The sequence below is a fragment of the Aythya marila genome (genome assembly GCF_965140915.1).
Source record: "Aythya marila genome assembly, chromosome: 27".
Taxonomy (NCBI): domain Eukaryota; kingdom Metazoa; phylum Chordata; class Aves; order Anseriformes; family Anatidae; genus Aythya; species Aythya marila.
In genome coordinates, this window is record NC_139068.1 from 704,815 (window position 1) to 729,443 (window position 24,629).

At 45.0% G+C, this 24,629-nt stretch overlaps 1 protein-coding gene across 3 annotated transcripts; it reads left to right on the forward strand.

Annotated features, from left to right (window-relative positions):
* Nucleotides 1-4,893: 4,893 nt before the first annotated feature.
* Nucleotides 4,894-24,582, forward strand: ACSBG2 (acyl-CoA synthetase bubblegum family member 2). Of its 3 annotated transcripts, none has more exons than XM_082780049.1 (15): nt 4,894-4,930; nt 8,810-8,939; nt 11,265-11,344; nt 11,815-12,056; nt 13,605-13,693; nt 14,218-14,338; nt 14,791-14,871; nt 15,369-15,518; nt 15,719-15,895; nt 16,569-16,750; nt 17,018-17,251; nt 18,321-18,538; nt 19,478-19,617; nt 20,626-20,872; nt 21,245-24,582. In XM_082780049.1, the coding sequence occupies exons 2-15, from the start codon at nt 8,815-8,817 to the stop codon at nt 21,352-21,354; spliced, it is 2,196 nt and encodes a 731-aa protein (XP_082636175.1). In that variant the 5' UTR covers nt 4,894-4,930; nt 8,810-8,814; the 3' UTR covers nt 21,355-24,582. The 3 variants fall into 3 exon arrangements, with proteins under 3 accessions (XP_082636175.1, XP_082636176.1, XP_082636174.1); XM_082780050.1 differs by lacking the exon at nt 4,894-4,930 and adding an exon at nt 5,044-5,397; XM_082780048.1 differs by lacking the exon at nt 4,894-4,930 and adding an exon at nt 8,327-8,441.
* Nucleotides 24,583-24,629: the final 47 nt, after the last annotated feature.

Below are 24,629 nucleotides of genomic sequence, written 5' to 3' on the forward strand. Positions count from 1 at the left end.
AGTTGTGAAGTTGAGAAATGATCACCAAAACTATTATCAGACAAAATCAGCTGCCTTAATTTAGACAAGCTAGTTAAACTATTTAAACCATATCAGTTGCTTTTGTCTGGAATGATATAACAAACATTTATGCACCAGCAAATCAACAGGACTAAGAGCCAGCAGCTGTGCAACAGTGGGTAGTGGCCTGGTCTGAGCTCTTTGCTCCTTGACCTGATGGGTCCCAAAGAGGTGTGATCTGCTCTCGTGTAAGTGGGAAGGGTTGTTGAGTTTCTGTGGTGGTGGCCTGCTGAAAGGATAGCAGCAAGTGACTTCAGTTGTACATAAATCAGGTGTAGCTGACTCTTTAAGGCTTTGGCAAACAAGCTGTAGTGAACTTTGTTGTATCCATCCTCCTCATTTTTCTATTCCACCTCTCCAAAAGCTCTCATCTGTGCAGCAGTGCCAATAGAAAGGTATGGCTGCTTTTTTGCACTGCTACTCCATGTGCAGCCTGGATTTGTAGCCCAGACTGGCAGCAAAGTGAGTCTGAGCTATGATGCTGTGAACTGCAGCACCTCAGATAAAAGGGGGCAATGAGAAGTAAGAACTGTTCCAGCTGCTATAGAATGATTTCGTGGATTAGACCACTGAGGGGGAGTTTTCTCCAATTAAAAAAAAAAAAAAAAATGTTGTTGGGAATTGTGCTGCTGTAGCTTTTTAGGCCCAGCTAGCTACCCTTTAAGGAGGACCAACATTAGGGCAGAGAATGAAAGGCTGTTCTCACTTGATGTAGTGTAACTTGCTTGTTGGGGTTGAATTATTCTGAAAACCAAGCCATGGTAGGACAACTGTTTCCCATCTGCTTATCCTGTGAATATTTCGGGTCACTTCTTCCCTCCTGAGTTGTGAAAAAGTTGAAATTTAGAAACTAAATATTAACCAGAAAGATTCAACTTGTTTATATGGGTAAGTTAGGGTTTTTTGTTTGTTTGTTTTACTAGAGGGAGTTTGTTTTTTAAAAAATAAATTTAAAAAATTACTAAGTAGCCCTATGGATTATTAACATTTAAGACTATTATAGAGGCATAGGTCTTGCATTATACTCCAAGTAAGGTCAATTCATCATCAGCAGTTTTTCTTGTTCATGTTGCCTCAAAGCACACAGTATGATATCTGGTCTCTGCTGTAATCAAGTGAGAGAGCGTGTTTCTGTGTCTTACAGTAATCACGCTTTAATCCTTTTTCTTGGTTACAACACTGTTTAAATGGTAACGACAGATGAGGTGCAGCCTTGTTCTGCTTTGGACTAGACATGCCTGGTAAACATTGTGATACCATTGCAACAAAGTCCCTTGACTGGGTAATCATGAAGCAAGCCTGCTGTTTTTATCCTACAGTAGCGAGAAAGAAGATGTAATTCTTTACTGAAGTTCCTGAAACGCAGCTGCTTTTTTTTTTTTTTTTTTTTTTTCACTCCCCTGAAATGCTGGAAACATCTCCACTCTTCTGCACTTAACTTCTGATGCATTTACTTTTGCATTAAATCCTCTTGAAAAAGTGGAATCACCAGTGGTGGGCACAAATAACATCCTAATATTAATTTTGAGTGTTCAGTGGACATAGACAAGATTTCTAGAGAGAAGTGATGTCAAGCATCAAATGAAATGACTATATAGGCTAGAAATTCTAATCTTGCGCTGCCTTTCACACTTCATAAATGTGTATGCAATATGCTATTGTTTATGTGTTGTATAAAACAGTGGACAGCTTTAACCTATACCGTATTGCTTCATAGGCCCACTAGAGTGAGGGTTTTAATTAGTATTAAATAACAAAAAGGTATTTGAGGTATACTGTTTGCTACAGTTTTATTTATGAGAACAGAACTGTAGAAGGGTCACCTTGCAGACTGGCTTTACTGAATCAGCTAAAGAAAGGACATATCACCTGGTGTCCTGCTGAAGACTCTGTGACTCTGTTGAAGCTATGTTGATTGGTGACAGTTTTGGGTATGGATCCACACCTTATTTTGGGATTTTAGTGAGTTTTATTTTATTTTTTCCTCCAGAGAGGCCTACGTCTATTTGCTGTAGACCCTTTTCAAATGACCAGGAAAATGCTACAAGTCGTTGGTGGGAAAGATGACATGAGTTGTTGAGTTCAGAAATGCTGGTGCTATAAACAAACTCTTCTGGCTCCCTCACTTCCTTGTGACTGCTTATTTACTGCCTTATTTTCTCAGTGCATTCATTTTTCCCACGTCGCCCTTCTTGTGGAAATTGATGAAATGGTGCATTGGCTGCTCACCACTCCCCCCCCATCCCCCGTGTTATCTTTGAAGTCATTAACCTGAGGTGCAACTAGACTTTGGGTTAAGTCACTTGCTACAAGTTACCCTGGAGTTGGAAATTACTGAACTTTATTGGAGGAATGCTAGCCCAGAATAGTTTACAGATCCAATGCCAGGGATGAACTGGGAGGGTGATGAAAATGATAAGTTGTGTAAACTGTCTTAGGTCATGTAAGTGGGCAGATACGACTTATTCCTTATGGGGAATGATTTAGCTAAGTAAGGAGCTTATTTCCACCCTCTCTGTGTTTACAGCTGTATTAAGAGATGTTTCTTTGGTTAGAATAGGAAAGAATCTGCAAACTGAATTTATTGCATTCTTCCAGGAAGCAGAATGACTTTCTGTAGGTCACAGGAAACAGGTTTGTAACCAAAGCTGGGTGACCTGACATGCACGAACGTGAAGTACCGGTGGCCTGGTCTGCGTTTATCCTGGACTTCGTTAAGGCTTTTATCTTACCTCTCTCATCTTGTGAGAGACACCTCTGTCCTTGTTGGCGTCACACTCCATCTTAGTTGATCCTGTATTATTAACAGAACTTGAGGCTTCTTAACTTGCAGCCATCTCCTCTCCTCCCACAATCTTCTGGTGTCACTTTTAAGAGCAACACAGTAATGGAAAGGCTAGTTCAAAGGGAAACAGTTTGCTGTGTTGTGTTTGTTTTATTATTATTATTATTTTTTTATTATTATTATTATTTTTTTAATATTTCTTGAATACCCTGTATTTACCTGGTGTCTTCTAGAAGCTTGTTCCACAGTCAGACTGCAGCCAAGAACTCCTCCTCTTTCCCTCATGATCTCTCATGCTTTGGGATCTGTTTTGGGCAGGACACCAGATGTGATACTTCTTCAATCTGTGTCAAACTAAAATTAGAACTCCTTGCTAGCATTTCACAGCTTCATTAATTTGGAAAAATCTGTATATGCTCTAATGTGGACAGATCATTTAAACAATTAATTTAAATTGTTAGGTCTGCTTTACTTATAATTCATATACAATTCATCCTGAATTTTCATGGCGTGAAAACTCAGTGAGATCAGGCTTGTGCTGGTGATCTAATGAAGTGCTGCCTGCAAAAAGCTTCCAGCCTGGCCTAGCCAGCCAGTGCAGAAGTTCGCCTTGGGTGAGTGATTCTGCACTGCTCAGGCTTCCTTCCAGCATTCCTTGGGCCAACCTGCTTTGGTTGCCTGGGAAAATGAGAACCCTGGGACTTGCTTGAGTTAATGAATTGTATATAGAGAGCCAGCAAAGGTGATACTTGACAAAGGGTGCAGTTGCCCTGGTGAGTTCACTACCCCAGGAGTTCAAGCTCAACTACTTCATCTTTATTTAGAAAAGGCTAGGGCAGTCAGCACTAACAGTTCGTGTACACAAGAGCTTGATCCTGTGTACAAGGGAGGAGCTGACCCTCAACAAGCAGCCAGGATGGTCACTCTCCTCCTCATGACAGATGCGTGAGCACCACCTGTGTTTCTGCATCATGTGCTTTGCTCTCCCCTGGTCCTTTGCCAGCAAGCAGCGTGGTCCCCTTTGGCCCCGGGACTGATGAGGGTTTTGCAGACACACTGACATCTACCTCGGTAGTGTTGCAACCTTGCTCTGATAAACAAGAAAAAAAAAAAAACACTTGCCTAAGGTCACTTGTTGGCTCAGGGCATTACCAAAAATAGAACTGGCTGCTCCTGCCCCATCAGTTAACTGTGCCAGTTCAGTGGCTGTGCCACTGAATCTTTTTTTGGGTCTTTGAGAACAATCTGCCCCTCGTGGGCACAGAAGGTGCTACCTAATGACTGGGGCATGACTGGGGTGGGAGGGTTAGCGGTCCTCTAAGCTCACTGATCATGCCAACTCCCCAGATACCATCTGTGTCCTTGCTTTCCAGAGTAAATCCACGTGTGGATTGAAACACGGCCATGTGAGGGCTTGGCCAGGCCACGCGTGGAGCAGATGAGTTTGCAGGGACAGGGAGAGGAACAGCCCCTGGGCCTTGTGATGTGGGGCTCCAGGCCTGGCTTGGCAGCAGCAGCACCACTCCCCGGTTGCAGCCCCAGCTGTGTCCCTGCTCTGCTGGCAGGAGCCCAGCCGCATCCTCCCCACCCTGTAGTAGTGGGAATGGCTTTGCAGGGAAGGAAAGGGGGTAGGGGAAAAAAAAAAAAGGCAGTTTAGAGGAATTTGGGGCTCCGCAGGCCAGCAGCAGCAGCGATTAACGCGGGGGTGCAGCCCGGCCGCAATGAAACTCCGGGCGTTAGCATCTGCCAAACGACCCGGCCGCTGATTTTTTAGTGACCAAAAAAAAAAAAAAAAAAAGGATACAAAGCTGGGCCCGGGAGGGAGCCCCCGCTTCGCCCCACTCTCCTTTTCCAGCTCCGGGGGGCACGGAGCCCTGGGTGCTCCCCCCCCCCCGTTTTTCACCCGCCCCCCGGCTCTGAGCCCCGGGGGCTCGATGACCGCAGGTGACCCCGGGAGGAAGGGGGCGTGGCCTCGTCGCTCTTGGCCACGCCCCCTCCAGTCCCGCGCGCTCTTAAAGGGCCCCGCGTGGCGGCGCGCGGAAGCCGTGGCGGGGGGAGTCTCGCGCGCGCGCTCCCGCTCCTGAGGTAACGGCGCGTGCGCGGGGCGGGCCAGGGGAGCGCGCGCGGCGTGCGTGAGGGGAGCGGGGGGTGGGGGAGGGGCGGGCGGCTGCCACCAGGGGGATCTTGAGGAGGCTCTGGGGGCTCTCGCTGTGGAGACGCCCAGAGCCCGCATGGGTGCCCCTGCTGGCCGCGGAGGCTGGCTCCGTCTCCAGAGGTTCCTCCAGCCTCAGCCGTGACCTGGTGCCGTGTCGGTAGCAGCGGTGCCGTCAGGTCCGGGTCTGGCTGGCCCTGAACAGCAGTGAAATAAAGCCCTGGATGTGGTGGGGGCTGGCAGGGGCGCGCCTGCCGCGTCTCTGAACGCGTTCCTGTGCCTCATTTCTATGCTTCTTGTGTGTGTGTGAGGGAATTTCCCTTCACAGCCTGCTGCGTGCAGATCACGCAGGAAAATTAATAGCAGTTTAGGAAAGAGGAACTCAGAAAGCGGCCCTCTGGTGAGTCACACTGGGGAATTCACCGATAATAACCCGGCATTCTGGAGGAGCAAGCTGCGTAAAACTCAGAGCCACCAGTTATGTGCTGGCTCATGTGGCAGATGGTTCATGCGCCCTGGGCTCTGCCCTGCGCCGAGCCCTCTGGCCATGTGGTGCTGGCACATGCCGGCCCTCTTCTGCGGGCAGGAAAGCCTTGGGTCCAGCTGCCAGAAGGATTTTCCATAGCTAAACCTATTTACTGAAGGTCTTGCTATGGACAGCTTTATTAACCTGAAATTCAGCTCTCTGAAGGCACTGCAGTAGAGTCGTTGAGAGTCTGCATTGTGTGCTCACCCTGCAGGGGCTGGGGTTTATTTCCCCTGTGTTCTTCTTGCAGCACTTCACCACGCTGGCCTGTGGTCAGCAGGGTTGTCCTGGAGAAAACTTACTGTGCTTAGAAGTTTATAATGCAGCCTTTTTAAAAACAAAATTTATCTAGGAGAGGAAAAGCAGGTTGCTCAGCTGCTATTTCCTCACTTAATAAATCTTCAGGGAAAACAAAAAGTTCAAGTTTCAGTTTGGGTGGAAATCTGGAGAGGGAGGGAGATAATGCAGCTGTCTCCTCAAGCTGATCTGCGCAACAAAAACTGGACAGGATCAGAAGTGCTGCCAGTATGAGCACAAGAAAAATAAAACAGTAACCGGGAGCAAAGGGGGCCTGTGCTAGCAAATGTTAGGGTGACTGATGAACACATGCATGTACTGGGCAATCTTAACTTGAACTGCTGGTTTTGAGGCTCTGTGTGTGTTTTGAGTGAAGGCACGTTCAGACTGTTATAAACAAAATGTTCACCTCTGTAGCTTTGGCTGTCACAAGTGTGCCTGCAGTCCAGCTCTGCAGCGCTTTCATATCCTTAGATAGTTCATATCCTTCCAGCCCTTGTAGGATACAGCTCGCCCTCCAAGCAGAAGGTGGTTTGCAGTCAGACGACTTAAGCTTTCACACAGCTGTAATTACAAGGGCGGTTTCTTTCACCAGGCTTTTGTTTGGGTGTGTGTTCCTCATGTTTCTACCAACTGTGGCATGTTAGGGCGCTATTTCCCTTAGGAATAGCGTGTGGCAAGAGAGGATCGTTCCTGATCCCACTCACCCGCCTATCGAGCTACCATGAAAGTCAAGTCAGGCTCTTGTGAGCGCCTGTGTGTCTTCCCTGTCTTCCAGCAGCTTGTGTAATGCAGCTGGGGACGTGACAAAGCATTGCGAGATGAAGGGCTGTTGCTACATTGCTTAACAGAGCTGATCAGAGTCTATGTAGTGGCAATTGGTTTGTTTCTAACCGAAATTTGTTACAGAAAATGAACTGCTGTCTTGGGATCCCTGTGACCTGCGTTCACAAAGAAAACTTGCACAGCTAGGTTGGACTTCAGCTTTCTGCTTTGTGTTCTTATGTTTCATGGCACAAGTGTCCTTGGGACAAGTGTCCAAAAATTCCGCTACTGCTTGTACGTGCTGGTGCAACTGTTCTCTCAGTGTTGGGGGCCACATGTCAATGACATGTGGATTCTCCTTGAAAAACCCCGTCTGCTGGGCATGGTGGAGGCAATGATACCCTTGTGCATCTCCCAGGACCTGCTGGCTGTGCAGCCTCATGTCTGTACTGTGTGTGCCATATCCAGCTTGCTTGTGGATCCAGCAGGGACACCCTGTCCTTGGGGTCACCCCTGGGATGTGCACTGCAGTGGGGTCAGGCCCCGTGGCTGCTGGTTCCAGTAAGGTCTTTCTCCTCTCAGGACTCCCCAAGAGATGGAGGGGTGGTGATGCTGCCACTGGCTGGCTCCACACCATCTGCAAAACGACATGCTCTTCTAGATGTGGGTTTGAGCTCCTCCAGGCTAGGGAGGGGACAAAACCCACTCTACCATGGCCTAGGTGACTGCTGCTAGCAGTAGGCTACTCCGTATAGATAATGCACCTTTTCTCGTGGCTGTCTTATCAAAAGAACAAAATTAACTGCTCTGGTGTTGTAGTCTAGTATGGGGGCATTGGGCAACGTCTGCCACGAACCTCAGAGATTTAGAGATGGGTTTTGAAGATGTGCTTCTCTCAGCTGCGTGTGAATTGAACTATTTTTGCATTCTGAATCGTAGCCTGTAGCAAGCAGAGCACAAATCGAGCACCATCGCGTCCTTGCATAGATGAGGAATCGGGAGGAGGGGATGTGCTTTTTTGGGATAGAAGGAGGCTTGTGTGCTGGGAATTGTGGCTGGCCATGCCTTCACCCACTGCTGTTGGGGGCAGGACGCTGCACAGGCACATCCTCTTCCAGCCCCAGCTTAGCTAATGTCAGATTCATCAGATAAAGGGCTCTTTCCTTTTGTTAATATCTGTCATCATTCAGCCAGATGTGCTTCTCACATTGCCTGCTTTAAATTGCTCTGTCTAACGTCGGTATGAAATAGTGTGCTAAAACCCTCTTTTTAAAAAGATGAAGGATAATAGGATTCATCTCCAGTCAGTTAGAAATTCATTGAAGCAATTAAAGCTCTGCCTATCAAGTGATGAGCATCAAAGGCTGTTGAATATAAACCTTACATAAAATCAGCGTTGCTTTCAGGATTAGAAAATGCTTCGTTTGGGTGACGAAACCCTGTAGCAACAAAGTGCAGAAACCCCCGCTGAAAGCAGCGTAGGAGCTGCTGAGAGCACAGCGGCTGCCGAGTGCTGATTTTTACCAGAACAGTTTTTTAGGTCCCCAGGGAGTGGGCGTGCAGCGGGGGCTGTACCCCAACAGCTGCTCTGGGGATGCCGTGGAGAGCCAAAGGAACCCCAATGCTCCCACACCCCAAGAGCCGAGCATGGCAGGCAGGCGCAGAGAAAGAGCTTCCGCATTAGGCGGCAGTGTGGGGTGACTGGCTGCTTCCAATTGCGAGGCAGAGAGCACATGACATAAGATGCTCCAGATCTGCCTCGTGGGCGCTAGTTTAAAAATAAAGGATATTACACGTCGTTGCTCGTCCGGAGAGGCTGCGGGAGGAGAGGCTGCACAAAGGCGAGGCAATGCATTGTAAGGCTACACCGGAGCCCTGCGGTGGGTGGTTTGGGGGAGGTCTGAAAGCTAAGCCTTAACGTTCGGGGCAAAAGAGTGCAAATATAAACGTTAATCTCGTGGTGCTTTTTCAAAACTGTAATTGTCAAGCGCATTTTCAGGTGTGAGAATGGATGAATAATCTTAATTCTGATCAGGCTTTTCATACAAGCCAAGCTTAATGTGAAGGGTACTTCATCCACTTACAGAATTTACTGTATTTCACACAAATACATCAGTCTTGAGTTATATCTGCTTTGGAATTGTCTTTGTCAGATAGCTGCATCAATGAAAGCTGATTTCACTGTAGTATTTGATTCTATTTTAATTTTAAACTGTCTTTACAGGGACAATGCTGTGTGAATCAGATGTACGTATGGCACTTACAGAACCTGTCCCCACAACTTATCTTAATGTGGATGCTCAAGAAAACTGCAAGGTGTCATTGGATGATGCACCGGTCAACTCTTCAGCTAGGTTTGTCTAATTTAAGATTTTATTTTTTTCTGTGGTGACCTGCATACATAGGATATAGCTCATATTCTAGCATGTTTACTTAGATTAATTGGGACATTAAGATTTTTAGAAGAAATTTTGAACATTTTTTTTTCTAATTCCAAAATCCAAAAGCTGAATCTATAATCTCACTGATCAAATATGTGAAATACCTAGCAAGTACTACATGTGTTGGGAAGCATCACTGCACTGTAAACAGGAGGTGTGCCTCATTAGGGGACTGCTTGTGTGCAGTACCTGTGCTGATTTTTATCAATCTAGGCAACCTGATTGGCTGTAAATCTAAATAACCTCATAATAAATAGTAGGTTGGTAGCTAAGGGTCTAAATCTCACCACAGTGTAATGGGATATAGCTGTCAGACTTCCAAGACACTCTTTACCTAATTTTTGGGGGCTAAGTTGGAATTATATGTAGTAAGAAGAAGAAAAAAAATATGACTCGATTCCCTGTAACGGAAATAGCTGCATGGGTTTTTGCTCATATTACTGAGTCACTTCCGCACTTTGTCCACAAAAGCAGTTGGAGAAATGATGCAGAACTACTGCAACTGGGGGTTAATTTGTGTAGGAAAATGCTCTCAGTAACAGTGAGGAAATACATAGTAGAGAAGATCTTGTAATCCTTTTTGGAGAAAAGAAGAAAGCTGATTTACATACCTCTGGTTTGTAGTTTGCAGGTTAGATAGAAGTGATTCTGCTTTTGGACAGTACACAGGAGTAGCCAAGTCAAAGCTCCCTGCCTTAAATCCTATCCTATGTGCAAAGCCATGAGTTGATTACCCCCTAAGAAGTTCAGAGGAAATGTAAAAGGGAGGGAAGCAACTTACCTCTTAGACAGAAATTCACAAGGTGCTGTGTGTCTTGCCTTTGATCCAGTAGAATGGGAAGAAAGTATGAAGCTTGGGTGGCACTATGCCGGCGATAGGCTGAAGGGTTTGTGTGGGACCAGGTGGGTCCTGCTTAGTGACAGCAGAGTTGGCAGGCCATCTTTCTGTGAGGGAGCTGCACCATTAGACAGGACTTGGCCACCCAGTCCATGATGTCTGTGATGTCACGGGCACGCAGCCCCTTCTAGAAGACCACTGAGGAATCAGACCTTGGAAGAAACTTCACACCAGAAGCTGCAGTGAAGGAAGAGTGAATACCTAGTGCTGACATGAAGAAACAAATGCTTCCATGACGGCCTTGAGCAGAGGACCCATCTCAGGGCTGTTTGGCAAGGCAAGATGGAGCTTTAGTTTCTCTGGAGTATGATCTTGGGTAGCGTAATGCTTGGGCCGTGGTGCTAAGATGATGGTGCAAGTGCAGTTTGCCCAGGGTGGAGGAACAAATGTCTGCTTGTAGCATGGAGGTATGATACGTCATTCTGTGGGCAGAGCACAGAGACTCGAATACGAAATCTCACAAGGTCTGGCTTCCAACTCATGGCCTGAAGTGGGATGTGTGACTTAATTATTCCATATCCTCATCACTTATGGCTTTGAGAAAGTCTGTTTTGGAAAAGGACAGAGGAAGAGCACTGTTCTACAAATGCAGGCGGGAAGTGTTTTAATGGCTCTTGCAAGACTGAAAGTAAAAAGGGCAACCACAGATACCACAGTGCAAACTCCTTGTGAGGAGCACAGCTGAGGTAGATAGAGGGATGTGTCTGAAGAGTGCCTGTTCAATTTCTGCACAAACATCTGGCGCAAGCCTGATGTACTAACTTCATTAGGAATACCTAAAAACAGGATTTCCTGTTAAATCAATTTCCTGCTCTTAGTTGGCCTTGCTTTCTGCAGGAAATCTCTATGGGTTTTTCCCCAGGGTCACTGTGGTGATGCCTGTGCTGCACGGGAACACGGCCTTGGGGCGTTGCCGCCTTTCTTAGGTTCGCACAGCACAGATCAGAGAAAAGCACCAGATCTGCGTGCCCCTATCTGTCCCCACCTCTCTGACTGCTGTAGTCTGTTTCAGGCACGCAGAGCAGACCTGTGGCATTAAATTATCACTGCATCGTGGATGTTATGTTCATAGATTTTTCTGCAGCTAGTCTTACAGTTAGAGCGACGTACACATGTTCAAAAGCAGTGCAGGCAAAGACCACACACTTGCCAAGGTGGGCGTGTTTCATTGGTGTCTGAGCTAGTAAAATTAATAAAGCCGGCTAGTAAACATCAGAAACCACTCATCTTTGCTTGACTTGCAAGGCTTAATGTAATTAAGTGATGGGGTGAGTATGGCTAAGACATTCTTCATCCAGTGTGCTAAAGTCTATCCAGTGCTAATTACTTCTGCCTTGCAGAGTTGTTGAGGTCTACAACACTGAGACAGTTGAAGATACTAAGACAGAGGGATCTCAGATGGACAAGCTTGGTTTCAAATGTAAGTAGAGAGAATGTTTAGTTACTGTTATGTGCATAAAACTATTATTTAAATGAGAGTAATTTACAAAACCATAACATTGGAAGAGGGAATTCAAATGGCAGGGTAGTCTGTCCAGAAGTCTCTAGAACATAGGCTTTAAAGCACTGGTGTGCTCCAAGGAGTAAAATAGTTAGTATCACTGATTAATGCATATCTACCAGGTAATCATGTACTACTTATTTTAATAATAAATAAATAAGTGGCAGGAAGATTTAGGTCAGAAGGGGAGGTAAACAGAAAACATTAACGAAAACTTTGAATGTGCTTTAGAGGCTTCATCTCTTAGTCTTGTTCTAAAATAGTGGGGGAAAGGGGTGGGGAGGGAGCTGTTGGCATTTGCTTTTACTTCAATACTTGTATTTATATTTCTGTTATGGCAGAAAGCAATTTCTAAACATGAGATGTTGAATATTTTTCTTTCAATCTAGCCTCTTCACCTCCTCCCTTGAGTGTGTGGACAACACAACGAGATGGAGAAGTCAGACTGAGGATGGATGAGCAGGGCATAGGCAGCGAGGCACCAAAGACTGTTCATGATCTATTCCAGGAAGCTACTAGTAAATATGGTGACTATTATGCTCTTGCATCCAAGAAAGGTGGCCAGTGGATAAAGCTAACTTACAATATGTACTATGATGAGTGCTGTAAAGCAGCCAAAAGCTTTCTGAAGGTGAGCTTTTGTTGAATTATACTACATGTTCATGGTCAGCAGTTTAACTGCTGAAATGGCTGGAGTCAGCTGTATCTTATACTTACAAATGATATGTTGATGAGTTGTAAAGTGTCAGGGAAAGTGGCTAACCTACCAGAACGCTGCACCGCCATCCAGTGGGACCTCGACAGGCTGGAGAATTGGGCGGGGAGGAACTTAATGATGTATAATGTAGAGTCCTGCATCTGCACAAGAGCAACCCCAAACACCAGGATAAGTTGGGCACTGCCCTGCTGGAGAGCAGTGAAGGGGAGAGGCACCTGAGGGTCATGGTGGACAGCTGGATGACCATGAGCCAGCACTATGCCCTTGTGGCCAAGAAAGCCGATGGCATCCTGGGGTGTATCAGAAGGGGGGTGGTTAGTAGGTCAAGAGAGGTTCTTCTTTCCCTCTACTCTGCCCTGGTGAGACCACATCTAGAATATTGTGTCCAGTTCTGGGTCCCTCAGATCCAGAAGGACAGGGAACTGCTTGAGAGAGTCCAACACAAAGCCATGAGGATGATGAAGGGAGTGGAGCATCTCCCTTATGGAGAAAGGCTGAGGGAGCTTGGGCTCTTTAGCTTGGAGAAGAGGAGACTGAGGGGTGACCTTATTAATGTTTATAAATACGTAAAGGGCGATTGTCAGGAGGATGGAGCCAGGCTCTTCTCAGTGACATCCAATGGTAGAACAAGGGGGGAACGGGTGCAAGCTGAAACATAGGAGGTTCTGCTTAATTTAAGCAGAGACATGAGACAACTTTTTCATGGTGAGGGTGACAGAGCACTGGAACAGGCTGCCCAGGGGGGTTGTGGAGTCTCTTTCTCCAGAGACTTTCAAAACCCACCTGGATGCGTTCCTGTGTGACCTGATCCAGGTGTTCCTGCTCCGGCAAGGGGATTGGACTAAATGATCTTTCAAGGTCCGTTCCAATCCCTAATATTCTGTGATTCTGTGAATTACTTGAACATGCCATGAACATCTTGTTAATTACTACAGTATTTTTGTTTGAATTTCATACAAATTGCTTCCACATTCAAGTAAACAAAAAATATTTAGGAAAACCTTTAAGGAGGTGTATTTGAGACATGGCAAACCTGGACAAAACCCCTCATAAGGCTTGTAAATTTTCATCTTTCCAGGAAAAACCTCAAAAGAACGCTTATGAATCCAACTTAAATGACCAAACTGGCTGAGCCATGTACTTGTACAGCTGGGTGTTAAGACGGATTGAGAGAAAGAAAACATTACGTGTTCTTCCTGTTATCATCAGAATTAGATTATCATCTTATTTCCTATAGTTAAGGACACTCTTTTGTTTGTTTTTCCCTTCCACTCATACTGTGGGATCTTCCAGTATACATACTTCCATTGTCTCTGGTGCAAAACCAGAGAACAGCTGAAGCAGATTGAAAGGCTTGGACTTCAGCAGCTGGATTTTCATAGCCTCTGTTAACTCTAAGTTAACTCTAAGCATTCTTCAAAGGACAAACAAGATTGCTGTAATCTCATCTCTTGTTTACAGCTGGGACTAGAGCGTTTCCATGGAGTGTGCCTCTTGGGATTTAATTCTCCAGAGTGGTTTATTGCTGATATTGGAGCTATCTTTGCAGGGTAAGAGTGTTGTCTCTTGACATGCATTTTGCTCTAGCCTTCAGATAGTAATTTCATTATTCATGTGAGAGGGTGTTTTTGGTTTAAAACAAAACAAGTGCTGCTTATATTTGAATGTAATGAGGGTAGCTAGAACCTAAACTCTCTTTACTTAATAATGAATAAGACAAAAAAAACATAGCTAGAAAAAGCACATTCTCTCTTAAAATGAACAGCAGGTTAAACCAAAAACATGCTTATTTGCATTTTGGTTAAAATATTATATTGGAAAAGGTTAGAGTATCAAAATCCAGTGCTGTGATAGCTGTCTTCCATCTGACCCACTTTGGCCCGTTACACTGTTCTGACATTACCTATGACCAGAAATGAGCCTTTGCTCTTGGAACTAAGCTTTCCACTTACTGTTGTTGCTTTATGGGATGTTCTGCCTATGGTTTTTCCTCTGTTAAAGTTTGCAATGGTATGACTTTTTTTCCTGCCAGCAGCTAATTCTGTGTTTTTCTTTTTGTTTTCTTCTTCTGTAGTGGTCTTGCCGTTGGTATCTACACTACAAACTCTCCTGAGGCCTGTCATTATGTAGCAGAGAACAGCAGTGCTAACATTGTGGTTGTGGAAAACCATAAACAGATGCAGAAAATCTTAGAAGTAAATACACTTGTTAAATGACTGGAAGCTTTGTGTCCTGTTGATAGATACGGGAGGGTAAAGCTACCTGAGGGAAATGCTGGATCTGAAAGCAGAGGTGAACCGATCGAGCCTGCTTGGTGTGTTTGCTGTTCAAACCCAATGAGTGATCACTTGTGCTAAATCTCATTAAAGTTGAAAGGTGGTTCCGCAGAGTAGCAAAGCCTTGAGCTTGAAGTATGACAAGCCAAAATGAAAAAATAATAATCCCCTAGGTCAGCAGGCAACATCCCAGTCCAAATGATTACTGTCTCTTTTGAGGCTTCCCTCTTCTCTTTCAGTAAGCCAGATGAAATTCTCTTAGCTTTACTTCAAATGGCAAGTAGCAGTTGCATGTTAAGTGGTGGGTAATTTAGGCTTAAAAAGAAAATGTGGGATTTGCTCCTTCTCATGGATCTCTCTTCTTAACACAGGTTCAGCATAAACTACCTCATTTGAAAGCTATTGTCCAATATGGGGAAGAACTAAGAGAGAAGAGACCAAATCTGTATTCTGTAAGTAATGGGCATCTTACTGGCTTTATGAATAACAGCTGTGTTTAGCTGACGGCTTCAAGCAACCATCACCTTCTACACGACTGTCATAAATAGCGCAAGTTTATGTTGATTACAGTGAAGGAACAGTTTCCTATCTGAAGTGGTAGATGTACACTGTTGTTCAAACCTTGATAAATCCATATTGTAAGGGAAGGTTGCTAGCATGCTGACCTCTCTTAGGCAGCTTCAGGTCCCATAGTTACTCCTGCTTGGCACTCCCAGTGAATGCCAGGGTCGCCTACAGAGCTGGGAAGCTTCTTCAAGGTAGATCTGTCTCCTTTTCTGTTCCTTGCCGTGCCTTTTGTGACAGACAGAAAATACGGTGGGACTGTCAGTTTCTGTTGCAGGTTTGGACATTGAAAACAGTTCCCTTCTCTTCATGTATAGTGAAGGGTTTAATTTAATTCGTCACCAATGGTGTGTAAAGTGGTCAAGTTCTTCTCTTTTTTATACAGTGGAGAGAGTTCATGGACCTTGGCAAAGATGTTTCAGACGCTCAGCTCCATGAAATCATTGACTCACTGAAGCCTAACCAGTGCTGTACGCTAATATATACCTCAGGGACAACTGGACAGCCAAAGGGAGTAATGCTCAGTCATGACAACGTAAGTATCTCTTTGTGTAGATGCCCATTCCAAGAACTGTGACCTTAGGTAGGTGCTGAGGGACTGCAGAGATCAGCTGAAGAACATGCCTGATCTGAAGATCACAGGAAGCTGTTGGCTCTTTTCATGAGCTGCACGTTCTGTGTTGTATCTGCTCAGAAGGGCTGCCACTTAATACAGAGCTGTGTTCTTGTTAACAGTTGACGTGGACATCATTAGCAGCAGGACGTTCCATAAAGCTGGCAGAAGCTACAGAAAAGCAAGAACTGGTGGTCAGCTATCTGCCTCTCAGTCATGTTGCTGCGCAGATGACGGATATTTGGTTATCAATTACGTTTGGAGCACAAGTTTTCTTTGCTCAGCCAGATGCATTAAAGGTAAAAACGTAAGACAATAAAAAACTTATGCTTGTCCACCTGCTTGTGGCTAGGGGTGTGCACTTTAAAACAAACCTTGCTGACTTAACACAGCCTTCAGAATCATGAGATAACTTAGTTTATTTGTCCAGTGACAGACTTCTATTTAAGGGTCTGTTGGCTTGAAGAATGTGGCCAGTCTGACCTTTGCCTTTTGACTCTGTGTTACAAGCCAGGATGATGAGCTGACCAAGCACTGCACAACTAGGAGCTTCTTGGTGACTCACCTGACACCAGTTCTCTGCCCTGATAGCTTGGTTGAGCAACAGCTTTGTATTTGCTCTGTCCATATTGCAAAATGCCACCACCATTAAGTCTGTGTCCTGGAAAGAGAATGACTCGTCCTGATGCTGTGTCAGCATGGACACTGAGAGTATCGACCCTTGCTGTCTTGTCAAAACCACTGTTGAGCGTGAATGCTTCTGGGGCTCTTTTTTCTTGTGAAACATGGCAGGAAGAAAACTGGTATTGCCCAGTGCTGCTTTGTTTGCACTCAGCAGCAGCAACACTTCAGTTGAAAATGAGCAATTCCTCAAAATTAAGAGCAGTTGTAGGTCTTAGCTAGTGACCAGTGCTGACCTGGTATCTGTACAAAATCTCTTTTGAATGCCTTATAAAATTCTGTTCCACGCAGGGCACCTTAGTAGACACCCTGCGGGAGGTGAGGCCAACTGCGTTTTTGGGAGTTCCTCGCGTCTGGGAAAAAATGGAAGAAAGAATGAAATCTGTTGGTGCAAAATCATCAATGCTCAAAAGAAAAGTGGCATCATGGGCCAAGGAAGTTGGGTTACAGACAAACCTGAAGTGGATGAATGGGTAATTAAAAGCTACACTTAAGGGGTGTTATGAATGTTAGAGCTTTAGCATTGGATCAGTAATTATATTGCACATGAAAGTCCTGACTCGTGGACATTAAAAGCCAAAAGTAGTGCTGGGGCCAGAGGATGGGCAGCAAGGGCTGGAGGCAGGAGTCATTTGTATTTATCAATTTTGCTGAATAAGCCAAAATAGGAGATGGATGAAAGAGGATGGGAAGGAGTTTTACTTTCTGACTGAGGTCTTGTAACAACGTTTCTTCCACAGGTATTCTGAAGTCCCAGTGAACTTCCGCTTAGCCAGGCACCTGGTATACAAGAAGGTTCGAAAGGCCATTGGGCTGGATCGCTGCACAAAGTGCTACTCAGGAGCCGCTCCAATTACCAGAGAGACACTGGAATTCTTTTTAAGTCTGAACATTCCTGTGTATGAACTGTATGGCATGAGCGAAAGCTCTGGGCCTCACACAGTCTCTCTACCTCACGCGTTCAAGTTTACCAGGTAAATAATTATCTGTGAGTGGAGCACAGCTGACTGGGAGGAACAGAGTTGCTTTAAGGTTTCAGGTGCATCTGGCTTGCTTGGCTTACCTGATGCAACTCAGCCCCAGTCTTGCAGCCAGTAAGAAGTTGCTAGGGAGCCAGTTCCTCTGGCCCAAGTATTGCAGATGATGAGATCTGCCAAGGGCACCAGCAGTGTTACTTAAATTTAACTTGGCCTGGATTCTCTATGAACAGAGGAGGAAACAAGGGATTTATCATAGAATCATAGAATATCCCGAGTTGGAAGGGACCCATAAGGATCATCAAGTCCAACTCCTGGCACCGCACAGGTCTGCCCAAAAGTTTGGACCACGTGACTAAGTGCACAGTCCAATCACTTCTTAAATTCAGACAGGCTTGGTGCAGTGACTACGTCCCTGGGGAGACTGTTCCAGTGTGCAACTACCTCTCAGTGAAGAACCTCTTCCTGATGTCCAGCCTAAACTTGCTCTGCCTCAGCTTAACACCATTCCTGTGGGTCCTATCACTGGTGTTTACAGGGAATAGGTCACCTATCTCTCCACTTCCCCTCACGAGAAAGCTGTAGACTGCGATGGGGTCCCCCCTCAGCCTCCTCTTTCCATTTATGGGAAGAAATAATCAGTAACTAATGTAGGTTAGAGTTTACCTTACTGCATTTATTCATTTGACATTAAGACTACTCTGTTACTTTGAACAGCTTGTTCAGTCTTCATCAGTATTCAAGGTGAATACTACCATCAGTAAAAGTTAGCTACCAAGAACATAAATCTTCTAACTCAAAGCTCAGGAGCTTGAGAGCAATAGATGGAAAGCATGGGTGTGAACACTGATTTCTGCAGTAACAATTTCCTGTAGTTTCTTACATGTAAGCAGATGTCTTAAGTTTTAAAGTTCCCTGCTGAAGCAGTTGTAATGAAAGCCTGCCTGGCTTGGTTCAGACACTTCAGATTGAGTGTGTATTGCTACAATCTCACTCTTAAATTCAGTACCTGAGCAGCAAAAATAATTTTAAAAAATACCTTGGGTTTGTGTTGTCTTTGTTTAAGCTGTGGAAAGGAAATGACAGGCTGCCGGACACTGATCCATAAGCCAGATGAAGATGGCAATGGGGAGATCTGTTTCTCAGGAAGGCACATCTTCATGGGCTACTTGAACATGGAAGAGAAAACCAAAGAGGCAATTGATGAAGATGGGTGGCTGCATTCAGGTGACCTTGGCAAGTGTGATAAAGATGGATTCCTTTACATCACTGGCAGAATTAAAGGTAATGCAGCCTATCGCTTGCTTATTTTGAGGTTGCACAGTACTAGGATATGATACGTCAGACCTTGGTAGTTGTGTGGTTGTGGCTTGCACAGAAGATACTACTTCTAGATACTACTTCTGAAGTTTTTCATATGAATATGGCTACAATGTGTGCTGCCACTAAGCATGTGACAAGGCACGTGATGGGAGAAGGCGGCTGACCACTGAAACCAGTGTGTGTTTGCAGAGTGAGGAAGAAATCCTCTGATTTCAGAGGCAGTAGTTAGTGCTTCGTTGACTTGTGCTGGACCTGCCTGGGTCCAGCTGTGTGTACTACCAGCTCCCTCTGGTTTCAGCTAGCTTTGCTAGTTAACCTGTATGGGAAAACAATAGCTTATTGCTGTTGTGAAAATGGCTTGCAGCAACGCAGCTCTTGGGACACTGCTCTGACCAACACCAAACAAATCTAATTTCATGCAAGACTCCAATCATTAAAAAGAGATAAATGGTCATGCAAAGGGGCTGCTTTAAGAAATCTGTAAGATTTCAGCTTATCTCTACTCTATAACATGCTGTGTGTGGCTTTAAAAACTCTGCTTTGCCTCAGCAAATTTTTAACTCAAATTTCTGAACAATGTGGTTAACAACTTGAATTCCCTAGAGCCTAAGATGGCTGTGGTATGGTACTGAGGTGCTCATACTCCAAACCCCATATTCTCCAGCTGCAAACATTTGTGGAGGATTAAAGCAACTTTTGTAATGCTGTGTACTTGCACACCTTAGTTTCATCTCTCCTCACCTGGCTGGAGTCTTTCTGGTTTGCTTTCTTCCCTGGATATTGGGATACAGACTCATTATTTGATCTGTGTAGCCACAAAGGTGCTATAAAATCATTTCAGATTGTGAAGGAAGGAAGGGGGGAGCTGTAAGCATTAATCAAGATTTGACTCTTTTCCAGAGCTCATCATCACAGCAGGAGGTGAGAACATTCCTCCCGTTCCAATTGAGGATGCTGTAAAAGAGGCCATTCCCATCATTAGCAATGCAATGTTGGTTGGAGACAAAGCAAAATTCCTCGCTATGCTTCTAACACTAAAGGTGGGTTTGATTCTGCCTATTTAATGGACAAAAGGGTGGGCATCTACCAGGGTTGGGGCTGAGAAGACATAGAGACTATTTTGCATGCATCTAATACCGTGAGGAAGATGATTGTTATGTGTTCTACGATGATTGCTGGAGCCTAGAGGCATCTTGCAGCATGACTTGTAGCTGAGCTGCAAACACCACTTGTAACTGTACAAAAAAATGAGCACTTGCCATCTGATCAGACAGTAAGGTTCTGTTGTTTGGAGCAACTGCTTATCTCTGTATGGTATCGGACAGAAAGCAGAAAGAAATGGTACTAAAAGACACAGAAGTCAGACTGAAACAAGAAACCTTCTGCTTTTCTTACCCATATTTCAGTATCTCCCAGAGATGTCTGGACAGTAATGAGGTGTCCATGACTTCTTTTTAAGATGCTGGCTTTAAACTCCACAGTGACACATGTTGGCCTTTACTGACTCTTCTGCCTAGGACCAGAGAGCCCTTGCAGGCCAGTGGCTTCTCAGGTCAGTGGTAATTGCTCATTAGTGAGACTCTGACAGCCACCCTCCTTGCCTTTGTGCACGAAATGCTGTGACAGGCTCTGGAGCTGGTGCTGCATGAATCAGGTGCTGCCTCTGTCATCTTCCAGCAGCCAGTGGTGCTGCTGTGGAGTGTAGAGAAGTAAAGCTCTGGCCTCAGAGGCAGGATCCTGCCATATCCTCTCCTAATTTGGGAGAGCACAGGAAGAATTTGGATGAGGAGTTCTATACCCTGCTTGCACTTTGATATTGATGTGGCTATTGAGTATGTGGAGCTCTGGAGGTGTTTCATCTGCACATTGCCTTAAATTTTCATTTGAAGCAGTGGTTTGCATAAAGCATGTAAGAAGTGGTTGATCTAATTGGACAGCTGGTACTGGATGTGGGTGGGGAAAGTGACATGGCAGCTTCCTATGGCCATAAGGTTTAGTACTGCGAAGGGAATCAAGTGTTTAGTAATATAAAATGACTTTTCTTGCAGTGCAACATAGATGTAGAAAGTGGGGAGCCAGGAGATGACCTCACTCCAGAAGCTATTGAATTCTGCCAAAAACTGGGCAGCAAGGCTACAAAAGTCTCTGAAATCATAAGCAGCAAAGACAAGGCTATCTATGCAGCTATCCAGAAGGGAATTTCAGCAGTCAACGAGAGAGCTGTCTCAAATGCTCAGAAAGTCCAGAAGTGGGTCATTCTGGAGAAGGACTTCTCTCTCTTTGGTGGAGAGCTTGGTGAGTAGTGTGCAGGGCACTGGGGCTTACCCTGTGAACCTCCAGCCCTTGCTTGCTGTGGCTGGAACACATCGGAGTGCCAGGGAAGGTAGAATGGGTTATTCGGGACTTCCTGACCCTGCCTGGTGGTACTTAGCTCAGCAGTCCTTACTCTTGGGATTGTATTGCCGGTTGCAGGGTGGTTGTGCTGTTTCTGTTCATGGGGGAAAGGGAGGTGTTTTTAATCACAAAGAGCAATTTAGGAGTCGATGTGTGTGCACATGCTCTGAATCCTCCTCCAGGCTTGCTTCAATCTAATATCGATTTATGCTCAAAATGACGCCTGCTGTAGCACTGCCACCATTGCAGCCCCATGTTGTGTCTTTTCCACAGGCCCAACAATGAAACTGAAGAGACCAGTGGTGGCACAGAAGTATAAAGACCAAATCGATCAGTTTTATATGGATACACCGACCACAACAGAGAACGATCTTAGGCGGTAGCATGACAGCTTTGTGACGTGGTAGAAACTTTCCCTGTTGTGCGAGTGTGCTGTCAGCCTGGGCTTCCCATGAAGGAATCAGTGGGTTCACTTGAAATAAATGAGGTTTGGCTATCATGCAGACTCCCTAAATTGCTTAGCTGTACATTTTTTGGCCTCCTTACTGCAGTAAGTATGATTGTGCCCAGTTTCCTATGTGTATATTCAAATGCTGAGATATTCTTGAATATCTGCTTTGCATTTGTCTTTTCCTTTTTTTATAAGGGCAGTGCATTTACCTTATAAGTTCATAGTGTGTTGTCTTAACCAAAGTTTTCTTTTCCTGAGCTGAATGTAAAACAATCAGGAACTGCATTTTTCCAGCTACGTGGGGAAGGCAAATTCTTTTTATAGTGATATACTTCTTTTTTTCCCTTGATGCATGTTTAATTGCATGCTGGTGACATCTGAATTATTTTAAATCTCTTTACCAACAAACTATCTTCTGTCAAACAAGGCAAATTCTGTATGACTACACACCCTGGCTAAGTCTGTATGTGGAACCTGGGATTTACTGGGTTTGTCTGTGCAATATTTTGAATGTTTCAGTGTCTTGAGTTATTATGAAACCATAAATGATAATGCAAGAGTAGTATACATGGACTGTATTCTGAAAGCATTCCACAAAGGGATTATTTGAAAAGCTGTGTGTGTGTGTAACCTAACTGTAAGCTTACAATCATAGAGATGTTGTTTAGCGCATCCCGAAACATACGCAACTCCAGAGCTGTCAGGCTGGGTTGCAGAAGCAGGATCTGTACACATGTGGAGTGGAGCCTGCAGAGGGCGCTGAATTGCTAGAGGGCCGATCAGTCCTCCAGACGGATCTGCCATTCCAGCCACTGTAAAGGCCCACCACAGCGAGGTCATTAGAAGCCTCCATCAAAGCTGTGCAGAAGCATACATTAACAATAGCTCCTGAAGGCCATGGGTGGTTCTGCAAAGCGTATTGCTGTCTACCCCCTGCCTGGATGGACTTCAGTCACCTTAGCAAATGGAGGATAGCTTGTAAAATCGCTTATTTCAAACTAGAAATCATTACAAGTGGAACAGTTGTACTCTGGTTCTGGATATTGTTTCCCTGGACAAAGGAGGACTAGCCAGAGATGTCAGGTGCTTTGATTGGAAGTGGCATGCAGGGGAGAAGCAACTACACTATTAAATAATGCAAACAGCTCAAGCAAGCTGCAAGGCCCTGGCTCTGTACCTGCAGCACCGGTATCAAAACCTTGCTGTGGGGGGCAGTAACAGATGGCAGAGCAGGGAGATTTTTTAGGGCTTGATCTGGAATCGCTACCCCAGCAAGCAGCTCAGTGAACTTGTGCATTGAGCCCATACCTCCATGCAAGTGCACAATTGGCCCAACAGTCCCTCTTGTGCAACTGTAGTCTTAGCTGTGTGAGTCTGCAATGTCTTGACTTTCAGAGAAATGCCTAATAAATAAACGCTGCAGGTTGTGTCTCAATGCTTCAGTGTTTTTTGCAAAACAATGCTCAGAGATCAAGGTCTATGGTGTCGGGGGGGGGGGGAGCAACAAAAGGCAACTCTCGCTTATCACAGCTGGCTTTATAAGAACCCTTCTCTGTAAGTACTGAGCTCAAAGACACTGCCCTCAGCAGGAGAGAGAGGAGAGCAACAAAATACAGAGGCTGCAGAAGGGGAATTTGTCATAGCAAGACAGCAGAGGAAGGTCCAAGCTGGAACTCTGCCTCGCTGAGCTGTTTGTGACAGACTGAAGGCACCACAGCGCTCTGGCTGCTGCCAGGTGGGGGATGACATCAAGGTGTACAGTTGCCCGCTGCACCCAGGAGCTGCTGCCCTGCAGCAGAGCCTCCACTGCACAGCCCTCATTTGTGCCCAGGAGGGCCCCATGCCTGCACTGCTGCTTTCAGCCCCCAGCAAGAACAGCTTCTGTTTTGACAGACAACATTTAGGTAATAAGATGCTAGGGGGAAGCCTTCTGTCCACAGAGAAGCAAAACAATGAATAAAACAACAAAAAAAATGAAGTTTTACTTTTCCATCTTACTTTATTTCACTTTTTCTAGAAAATTCCTCCATAGTTCCACAAATTTAACAAAAAGGTTTAAAATTCAGGACAAACAATCCTGTAATGTATTACAAACATGATTTTTTTTTTTTTAATCTTGAAGTTAGTCTTGGGCCAGCTGAATTTCTTACAGCCAAGTGAAGAATTCATTTCCCAACACAACTTTTAAAATCCTCAAGTGACAAGGTATTTAATACCTTGATTCTAGGCAGAAATACAATTAAAAATTATCTAGAAGTTGAAGTACTTATATTTTCTTTAGGAGTGCAAACTCATCTCTTCAGTTTTTGATGGCTATTTCATGCCCCCATGTAAGCAACACCAATCATTTCTCATCTTTTTAGAAGTAATACTCATACCAGGTGTACAAGGGCTGTCTCTAGTATCAGCATGCCAAGCAGCGTGTGGCAGGCAGCTGGGCTAGTGCAGAGACAGTCCAAGTACACTGACCGTGCTCTAGTGCATTCGAGAATGTGACAGCTGAGGCTTGCAGAACCTGAGTGACTTGGGTCTCTGCTCACAGGGAATGGGATGGGGCAAGCTCCAGAGGGGACGTTTAAACCTCTCACCATCAAATACTCTCAAGATCTGACAAAAACTTGTTTCTGGATTGTTGCATCAATTTCTTTGCTAGTTCTGATGCTTCCACCACACACAGCAGTATAAGAACTGGTGGCAAAAATCATTGCACTTCCATGTATTCAGCCTGACCACAGCATAGCCAGTCTCATCACCAACATATCCAATATTCCTTAGCTGGTGTTCTGGGAGCCAGCCAGCCTTACTATCCTTTTTTTTTTTTTTTTTCCTCATCTTAATACTAAATGTCAGTAATCAAAGCCTCAAGGCTTAATACATACCAGACCAAGACAACAGAAAAACACTCCTGACCCCTCTTTTGCCCTTTAATACAAAGGCCAAGGACAAAGGAAAAGCTGCGTCCTGATCTTACCTCCAACACGATTCAATTCAAAGCAACTCTGAACAACTCTGAAAGCCTTCAGACTAGTCAGCACTAGTTCATGCCTTCAGTAACAAGATGAAGGACACAGAAAAGTAACAGAGTTCTGCCCATTTTCCTTGGAAAAATCATTGTGGCTAGAAGTCAATTTTGGATTTTTTTTTTTCCTTTTTTAAATAATGCAAGCTACTACACATCCTCGAAGACCTGAAGCAATGCTGACAGCA

Excerpts from the sequence above, each read along its gene's own strand:
- ACSBG2 (XM_082780048.1), top strand. Across the intron at positions 13,694-14,217 it reads ATTGGAGCTATCTTTGCAGG|TGGTCTTGCCGTTGGTATCT; the intron begins GTAAGAGTGTTG and ends CTTCTTCTGTAG. Across the intron at positions 16,751-17,017 it reads AACCTGAAGTGGATGAATGG|GTATTCTGAAGTCCCAGTGA; the intron begins GTAATTAAAAGC and ends TTTCTTCCACAG.